Below are 10123 nucleotides of genomic sequence, written 5' to 3'. Positions count from 1 at the left end.
CCTCCTACAAAAACACAACACAAACTTACTTTGTTAGTGATGTTTACTTAGAAGATCAAACAACTTAGCTTACGTAAAAATCTTCTAGAATACATGGCACAATTTGGATAACTTTGCCTATGTAAAGAGTGGTCAGGATTTATCTTCCCAATAGATAAATCTAAGGTTGTGGTTCCTCCCTCCTTCCTACGCACTACTAATAGAACCTTTTTGTTTTATTTTTTAATTCATTCACGATTGTCGTTCCAAGTTCCACAGCAAAAGAGACGAGAATTTTATTTTACAAGGCGAGATCATAAATTTCTATTTCTTTTTCCTCACCCCAGACTCTATTTCATTTCATTGTCGTTCACAACTAGGTTTGATATTTTTCATACAACCATTAACTGTCTTATCCAACTTTAGATTTTGGATTTGAACAATCATGTTGTTTACTCTCCCAAATCATAAATCTACGGTTGTTATTTTCCAGAGAAGAAGAAATAAAACCATATTTTGGTTGCTCGCACCAATAATTTTTTCCTTCCTCTGAAACATGATTATGAAGAGATCGAAAGCTTTCCTTAAATGATGTAATTGAGTTTCAATTGTCACAAAAACCTGGAAGATTGATTCTAGACTTTTCAGTTTGCAATATATACTTAAGAATCTTGATTTCTAATAATTTTGTTCTTTATTTTAAACATTTTGATAAACCCTAATTATTGATTTTTTTTCCCCATGTTTCTAATGTTAGGTCATCATATGATGTTCCCTTGAAGAGCAAATATCTTTTTAAGGTATTGCACTTTTCTTTTCTCTTGCATTTTAATTTTCGATTCCAAATTTGTATAGAGTTGTCGATTGAGCCTGATTGGAGGTGTACCTTTGAAAGAATTAATTTCAGATAACAAAAGAAAATGTGCTTGGATTTAAACGATGAATAAAATTAATGTTAATGTACTCCACTATCAATTTGATTTGGTACCTAGAAATGTGGATATCTAGAAATGCTCCGGTCCTTTAATTTTTATCCCATTTTTATTTCTCTTGAATTTGTCAGTTTTACGTCGAACTACAGTTTGAAACTTCTCATAATGATGAGAAACAACTTGAAAATACTCAATTTTGATATCAACATAAAGGAGCACGACTAATGTCTATTGGTTATGGTTTTGAACATGGTATGATGATTAGTTCCCTATATCATTTTATCTTTATTTTAGTAAATGTGTATAATTCTTTATATGGATACTAAACTATGTGTGAATTGGATAAAGTGGGGTTTGTTTCTTTCAAAGGGAAATGTCAAAGCGATGTGGACCATTAGCCAATGTGCTTTGATATGGTCAATCATGTTCACCTGTTTCTGTTCTCTAAAATCGTGTCAATATGTCCATCTGAACTTCACAGAGAAATGAGCAAAATCAACTTGCTTTTGCGTTTATGGCCATCAATCGAGTAGTATACGCCACAACCTGATACGGGCCACGGTATGTGTTATGACTCATGCTCTGAATACCGGAACATAGTTTCATGAAGTTGTTCTCTCTGCAGCTCCTAATAGGAAGAAAGGTTATTCTCTCTTGCGCTAGCTCACTTTTTATTCGTTTCACGGGCATACCATTTGTCAAACTTAATTTACCAGGTTATTTGCATGTATTCTAACATTGCCTGAACCTTTGTACCCCAAGATATCATTGGTGTACTAAAAATTATCACTAACGTCTACCAACTTCAGCGTCCTGGTGGCTACCCAGATACCTGAGATTACTATTGAGAACCTCAGGTACAGGTTCTTCTCTATCACTCTCATTTTGTTTGTCTATCTACCACATATGCATGTTCCATACACTCACACTCATCAAATAATGATTCTTATGTTAGGGTACCAAATTTAAAATTATTCTTTGTGGTGCTTCTGCGAATCATGTCAGCAATGATACAGTTAGTGCAGAATCCAACCCAGAGTCTGTAGTGATAGCCGCTCCACTTTTATGGAAATTATCAAGGTATACCCCTCCTTCTCTTATAACTGTGTGTTTGAGATTTCGTCCTATAAGTGCTATAATAATTCGCATCAGGTTGATGTGCTTAGGTATAGGTTAGTTCCTTACGCAACATGTATAGTTCTATACACTTATCACGAAATACAAAGGTAGGCTTACGTCAATTCCTAATTTAACCCCGTTTTTCCCTGCTATTCCTCAACATGGTTTACAAATTATTTTCCAGTACATATGTGTGAACCAAGTTGCTGATGAATTAGAGACACTTCTTTAACATCATCGATTAGTTTGTAATAAGTATTCCACAACTCTCAATTTTTTATTTTTTCGCTACTTAGCCATAATCCATAATTGTATATGATTTTACAATACATCCAACCTCTGTTTTTTTGCACATTTCTTATGCTTTACACAAAGGGAAACTACATAACTGTATCTTTTATGTCAAACTTCCATGGCCATGATATTTATTACAGGAAATTACTTTGTTAAACACTACAGTCCATAAACTCTTTGAATACTTGTCGATAAGTTTAATGAGCTAATTGTCGTACATGATGCTATTACTGTATGGCTGCATATAATTGTTCTTTTACTTATTTCACTACTAATGTGTTGCAGTTACTGAGTGAGTGGTCAGGTGGCCTTTATGTTTCTCCTACAATAGCCGAGAGCAGGCATGGGGGTTTCAGTACCGGAGCTTGGGAAGTAATGATGAGGCATGGATAAAAGGTTCTAGAAGAAACTATCACCAATACATATAATATTGAGTAGCATTGTCAAGATTCCGGCAACAAGGAAATTAAGGTTGGTGCTCCCTGAATATGACAGTGGAACAATGATTGTGGTGTATCCAGAGGTTCTCCTCTGACCTATGTCGAAGGTGACTTAAATTTAAAAAAGGGAAGAGATCCATGGTCTTATGTGGTAATGATGAACCACTTTTGCATATATGACCTTCGTACGGTTTGGGAAGTTACATATCAAACTCTTAACTTTCAAAATGAATCCACACATGCATAAATTTCCGGTGATTGTTAAAATAAGTAATGGTAGATATTACCTAACTTACTGTTTTAGACTAAATTAAAGCATTTAAGATTGTGTTATATCTTTATAAACATGTTTCACATATACTGTTCTTTAAATATACTCCCTTAAGAAAATATTTTACAAATTCGATCAAATTGCTGCATTGCTTATTAACATCCATCATTATGTACATGTATAATAGATATTTGGTAAGGACATAAATCATACTTGAATTTTTCTGAAGACTTGGTGAGACATGTCGAATCACTTTTGGAGTTCTACTTTAATAATCTTGGAAATTACGTTAGAACATAGCGAGTAGGGTGACGGAAAATTTTAGGGTGAAATACAGATGTACCCCTGTTTTTTTGGGCGCATACAGATGTACCCCCGTTTTTTTCACATTTACAAATGTACTCCTGTTTTGACCGTTTTTTTGAAAAAACGGCTAACGGAAAGTTAACCTCCATGTCAGCGGTTAAGTCCACTTAAAAAGACTTTTCAGTCCTTTAAATCACTGAGTTCACAGGTAACCTATTCAACTACTTCAAATTGCCGATTCAACTGTTAATTCAGATCAGTCCCTGGTAAAGCGTGTGTTATGTACACTCATATCTACATTGTCACGTGGCACCCCAAAGGTGGTCCCACATCTCTAGAACAGAATTAGCTGCATGTCGCAGTGGTTAAAGGAAAAAAAAATTGTCATTGTTCTGCAAACATTATTGAGCAAATTTCACCCAGTTTCGTTACTCAAATCAAAACACATTCACAAATACTCAAATTTATGATCCATATATATTCCATGGTATATTCGATTTTATTCATGTTCAAAGTCACAACTGTAATCTGATCATCAAACATAAAAAAAAATACAAATTACTATACAATTATCCTTGTGTTTGCCATCTTTCCTGACACTTACAATTTGCATAGGATCTAGCCAAACAGTAACATCTCTTGAACGTTCCCTAACACACAAACAAGGTAAAATATCTTGCATTACCTGTACAAATGTATCTGAGATACTTTACCACCAGACGACCAACCTCTCAATTTGCTTAGTCTTGCAATGGCTATTTCCTTGTATTTCTATAATGTTGCTTTACCCTGAACTTCTACAGAAGCAACCAGCGTGGAGATGGTATCTCCTGAGGTAGCACCAATATTACATACACAACAAGAACAAGAACCTGCAAACTTCAGCGGATTATTTGTCGAAAAATAAAACTATATCTCCTCTTAAACTCCAGGAAAGATTGCATTATGAAAATAAGGAAAACAAAAGCACCAGGTTCGTGGGAGTCTCACAAATGCAACCTTATTCTCAACTAATTGGATTCGTACCCCATGCCAAAATGTAACTTGATCACTCAGCCGATTCATCCTTTATGCATTATGAATCAACATTTTCTTTTCAGGATCAATGGAATAATTACAATCGAATGAATAATCTTACAGCAATCTATTAAAGTTATTTCAACCAATTAAGAACATCCTCCAGCCTAGCATCCTTAAGTTTCATTACATCCCTAGTTGAAGCCTTATTGGTAAAGCTCTGCATGTAGAACATTAACTGACATTTTTAGTCATTAGATGCAAGTCCATTTATCTCTGGAGCATGAGAGTGGTTAACCTATTCATGTAACAAAGAAATTTAGCTATACCGTATATGTAAATTATAGATGGTTCAGTTCACTACCAATTAGGTGTAAACAGTGCACAATTTATGTCAATATAGACATGAAGGTGTTATTATGTATTGGACTACCTTTGTTCATGTGTTCATAAAGGTGTTATTATGCCTTGCATTGGTCAAAACATTGCAGTCTTATATATGGACTTCCACCCAAGCAGGAGTTACAGTGCCACATACAAGATAAAAATTCAAAGATTTCTATTTTCAACAACTAAAACGTAAGTGTATAACTCACTGGGGAGAGTCAAATAAAAATCACACAGGTATGTCGACTACTATTAAATAGCATGAAATGCAATCAACAAATAGTCTAAACGACACCCAACCCACTTCAAAAGAGAGATTGGAGAATTTAATAATGTGACTGATGTAGTATAAGACTACTTTTCACTCAAATTACTGCTAAAGAAGAATACCAACATATATTCACAAACATAAGACTTACAGAACCCATTTGAATCAACATTATTCCTTAAGCTCCATTCAAGTTTCTCAAGGTCCATATCCACTCCTACAATTGTTCTTTTTGAGTCCGTGTGAAGCCACTCCGCACTACAAAACATCGACATATCAACATTTTAACCGCACCAAAATCCCAAAAAAACTTCACACTCAACTATGCAACACTTGTTTTCTTTGCAGCTATGGAGGCCATATGTTGATATAAATATAGAATCGAAGTATCAAAACTCCAGCTAGAGCACTAGTTTCTATTACCAAAATGAACCAGAGAAGCATTATTCTTTGGAGTTTTTGGACTATATATAAATTAAAAAGATTCTATTTTAAGAAATCTCAAATCAAAACAATCAAACAAATATAAATCCATCTCGTCAGTATAACCATAACAGTAAGAAATGAAATCTAATATCAATGCAAAAGTACACCCAATATCACTCGAACAGGGCAAAGTAGAACTGTGAAACCAAAATAGTTAAATTATGAATCCAATATCAATCAGCTAAATATAAATCCCCGGGGAAAAATGAATCTAGTATCATCGATTAAGAGAAAATATACCAAATAAATGAAAACATGAATCCATTTAATTATTAGGGTTGCAGAAAATCGAACAGCAGCAGAAATTTAAAGATCAATTCACCAAATTAAACATTCTTAGCATCATAATAGCACATAAGTATGAAAACCCATCATCAAATAAGTCTCTACAAACAGAAATTTCAAATTAGGGCAACGAATTAGTACATGAGTGCTTGGGATTGAGGAGAAAAACAAAAATAGAAATAAGGTGTTGCCGTGGTGGTGGTTGTTGTATTTGTAACAACGATTGCAGATGTTTGCGTGTTTCTTCTCGAGGAGGAATTGAAGAAAAAGACCGAAGGTTTTGCTGCTCGGAGAGGAACTGAAGAACAGAATAAGAATGAAGAAGAAATATGGTACTGTATTAGGTATAGACGAAAGGGTGAGATTCAATCTTTAATTTCTAATCAATGGTTACAATTCCATGGGAGGGTATAAGTGTAATCTTGTACTTCATTTTCTCATCTCGGTCAAGGATAAATTGACTGGACGACCGAGAAATTGACTTTTCTAACGGATTTGGATGGAAAACATCCAACAAACCTATATTTGTAAATGGGAAAAAAACGGGAATACATTTTTAAGTCGGATATAAATATAGGGGTACATCTATTTATAATCCAAAATTTTAAATTCATTCTCAATACTGAGTGATGCCATTGGAAATAAGCATACTCCAAAGTAACTTTTTTCAGAGCCCCTCAAACTTTGATTGCACATGATTTTTTATTTTTATTTTTGCATTTTTTAGTTTCGGGTTACACACTGGGGGATGAAGTTTATTGCGAACGTACGAGTCAAATGACTTTTGGTTTGTCATCCTGTTTATCCATTTGCGGCCCACTCAATAGTTGGGTGTAAAGTGACAAATTTGCTGTCCGACTACCAAAATGGGGAATTATGTTGCTTGGCTATAACAATTTATTTGTATTACATACATAAAAAAATATTGAGACACAAAAACATATTCCATATTTATTTACCAACTCCTAGATAATTCTTATTTCTGTAAGGACGTTGTCTTCATTTCACCCAACGATCTACTCGAGAGAAACATCTAAAAGCATGTCCATGCCCCTTATCCCTCTTTTCTTATTAATATAAAGAAAAGAGGTCTTTTTGGTGAAGCCTTTTTTGATTGGTCACAAACTTGGTGTTAACCTGATATTACAAAAACAACCCTCAAATTAAAAGTCTGGATACCAGGTATAACGCGTAATATTGTGAAATAATTATTATTTTTAAAAATTGAAAATAAATCACACAAAGCTATTGATTGGCAACCTAGCAACAAGCTGGGCACCAACCCCCTCTGAAAAGCAATGCCTACTCTATGAAAAACAAAACCACCATAACCACTACTAGCGTCATTATTAACAAGACAATTCTTCAGACGCTAAAAAAAACATAAAGTATCTTCGCCGAGCTCACCCAAAGTAGAGAAGGCCAAGACCCCCAGACCATAACCGAGTGAAGTGCACTTGTCCAGATATTTAGCACGCTTCCTTGAAACTGCCTTAGAAATGGCTTTCTCTGGGACAAAAGAACGAACACCATCACCAGTAAAGGGAGAGACAACAGTAACATCCATACAGACATCTTGCCCGTTTTTCCAGTTGAGAACAAGAATATCGGCAGGCCTCAAGTCTTCATCCTCATCTGAAACAATACCCAGAAAAACCTCCTTGAGAGCTCGTACACTAGCTTTGTAACAAATATCAACAGTAATATCACGGACAACATCATGTCGAAATTTACTTCCAACATCTTTAGCACAATGAAGCGCATGATTTCCAAAAATGTTCATAGATTTATTGCAAAGGGCATGAGGGTATATTTGTTAAACTGACGAACGGAGGTACCAAGGTCGATTTCGCTGGACTCAATTTTTACGGTCATTTTTCTTTTCTTTTTTCCTCTTTTATTTTTCTCATCGCCTTCATCTGTTCCTTCCACAGACGAGAAACCATGAAAGACTTGGAGAAACGCTGAAGATCATGCAAGCCATTAACTCGAAGGAATCTTCCAAGTAAGTATCCGAACGGAAATCTATTTGTAACTTTAGGGCAGATTTAAGTTCACTTTTACAAACTACGAGTGGAGTACAAATTAGTTTTAGGTTTTTATGTTGATTTTTTCGTCCACTGTTTCAATTATGAGTAACAATGTAAAATTCAGCTTGGTTTGGGTTTGAAATTCAAATCGGTTAGGTACTTATACTAAATTAGGGAAAATTGGTTGGGTTCACCGAATTTAGGGAAAATTGGTGAATTCAGGGCAAATTGGGAGGAAGCGTGGATTAATTGATGGATAAGAGCCTGCTCCTTCCGTAAGAAATAGAGTCGATCAGTCATGAAAAACATGCTGTAGTTCACTGAATGTAGGGAAAATTGGTGAATTTAGGGCAAATTTGTTTTCATAGACATATTTAAGTTCATTTTGGTCTTAGGTTCTTATGTTTGTTTTTTCCGTTCTAGTGTTGCATATTATGAAAAACAATGTTAAATTGAAATTGGTTTAGGTTGTTTCTATACAGAATTTTGGTTTTGCTATCATGATAATGTTCAAATTGGTTTGCATTCTTATACTGCGCAATTAAAATTTGGGTTTTCAATGCAGAACTAAATAATGGAGGACAAGCTCCCTGATCGCCATCGAAGTCCGAGACTAATAGCGCGACTTCAGGAATTGAGTACAACAGAAGATGTTGAAGAAAGGCAATGTTATAGACAACTTGATGCACACCAAACAGATTCTCAGCTACAGCTGCGCCGAATTTCGGTTAAAGCAAAGCATAATTTAATGACCGAAAATGAAAGGGAAGCACATCTAGAAAGATGTAGGAATGCTTATCGTATGCAGAGAATAAGAGCTGTTGAAAACAGAAATCAGCAAGCCGGAACAAGTTGTAGTAAGACAACAACTTTGAATGTTACTTATGACTTTGCTTTTTTAGTGATTTACATATTAAAATATCATGAAACTGATTATCCCAAGTTGATATATTTGTGTGTGAGCAGCTGATTAACCACATTATATCTTTAGTTAATGTTTCATCTTATAAGGATCGAACAACTCATAACCACTATTGACTTGCTGGATAGATCACAAAGGGTTTATGCGATTATAGGTTCAATCGAAAACCGTCCATTTCTTCTTTGTAACTGACTAATGTGTAAGCGGAACAATTTAACAGCCTCACATGTTGTTGGTCTAACTGAGTAATTTTGTTATTCAGATTATGTAGCTATGGAGGTTAATTAGGTCCCTAGGGATTTAATCTTTAAGTCTGCAAAGACGCCCCAGATGATTTGAGCAGGTTAAATGTAGATTAAATGTGGATTTCATGCATAGAGGAAGTTCATTCTCTCTTAGATGATTCTGGTGGAGGAAATATATGTAATGATACCATTCATAGCAATAGGCTTGTTGCTGCAATAGTAAATGGACTGCAGAAGGTATATTATAGTTCAGTTTATTTTTCTATATACATTAGGATTGTTCTCAATCTTAAACTTATGCGAAATATGAAAAAGTTACCAATTTATAACATCTATGTGAAAGAGCAAAGCATTAAAAGAAAATATAAACATCTGTGGGAAAAGTCCTTGTGTGTTAATCAAATATGTCTTTGCAGGTTCCATATCTATCGCCAGCACAGTGCGAGGACTTTTGACGAATACACCAGTTGAGGATCAAAAGATGTTTCAGAATATTACCTGTAATACAACCACCTCAAAGCATGAAATTTACCAGGTTTAACAATGTCTGTTGACTTCATTAATTCACTAATTATGTGAGTACAAGAATAGATTCAAAAGAAGAATTAGAGGAAGGAATTTTTTTTTGAAATAATGTTGGTTTTAGGGTTGTAGAAGCTATGTGAACTGAAATTTATCCTGTGAATCTATGATTCATGCTGCATCGTAGGTTCCAGATTGGATGGAATAAAAAATACACTGCTTCCTAAATGTTGCATATGCGAGAATGTCTTATTTGTCTAAATTGAAGAGATTATGCAAAGAAAATCTGCTTCGCAGATCTCAATGTTTATCATCAGTTTAAAAAGTCTGTTTTGCATCAAATAGAAGATATGCAAGAACATCTGCTTAGTCAAGCTGAACAAAGTTGTGAACTTTTAGTACGAATAGCTGCGATGGTGTTATGTGGCAATTTTGACTGTTGAGGAGGCTCAAACAGCAGGTGCATGGAGTCTGCGTTTTATTCTAAATTGGTGATGAGAATGAACCTTGCTTGAGTATGGAAGTTTTTTTTCGTCTTTGAGAAATGTAGTGTCAAATGCATATGAAAACACATTTTGTGTAAATGGATTTTATTGAATGAAGAGTTTGATTTTTTTTTA

The 10123-nt window shown here is 34.7% G+C and overlaps 1 protein-coding gene and 1 long non-coding RNA gene across 9 annotated transcripts; both read left to right on the top strand.

Annotated features, from left to right (window-relative positions):
• The first annotated feature begins 234 nt into the window (after nucleotides 1–234).
• LOC113288659 lies at nucleotides 235–3172 on the top strand. Of its 5 annotated transcripts, XR_003330681.1 has the most exons (6): nucleotides 235–359; nucleotides 737–779; nucleotides 1393–1554; nucleotides 1674–1768; nucleotides 1867–1991; nucleotides 2610–3172. It is a non-coding gene; the product is annotated as an uncharacterized LOC113288659 (long non-coding RNA). The 5 variants fall into 5 exon arrangements; XR_003330678.1 differs by having other exon boundaries at nucleotides 1393–1768; XR_003330679.1 differs by having other exon boundaries at nucleotides 237–572; nucleotides 1393–1768.
• A 4468-nt stretch (nucleotides 3173–7640) lies between these two features.
• LOC113288658 lies at nucleotides 7641–10123 on the top strand. Of its 4 annotated transcripts, none has more exons than XM_026537765.1 (4): nucleotides 7641–7789; nucleotides 8380–8671; nucleotides 9398–9481; nucleotides 9698–10123. In XM_026537765.1, the coding sequence occupies exons 2-4, from the start codon at nucleotides 8389–8391 to the stop codon at nucleotides 9709–9711; spliced, it is 381 nt and encodes a 126-aa protein (XP_026393550.1). In that variant the 5' UTR covers nucleotides 7641–7789; nucleotides 8380–8388; the 3' UTR covers nucleotides 9712–10123. The 4 variants fall into 4 exon arrangements, with proteins under 4 accessions (XP_026393550.1, XP_026393547.1, XP_026393548.1 ...); XM_026537762.1 differs by having other exon boundaries at nucleotides 9691–10123; XM_026537763.1 differs by having other exon boundaries at nucleotides 9398–9516.

This window comes from Papaver somniferum, chromosome 6 (genome assembly GCF_003573695.1).
Source record: "Papaver somniferum cultivar HN1 chromosome 6, ASM357369v1, whole genome shotgun sequence".
Lineage (NCBI taxonomy): Eukaryota > Viridiplantae > Streptophyta > Magnoliopsida > Ranunculales > Papaveraceae > Papaver > Papaver somniferum.
This window is presented reverse-complemented; position numbering and strand designations above follow the sequence as displayed.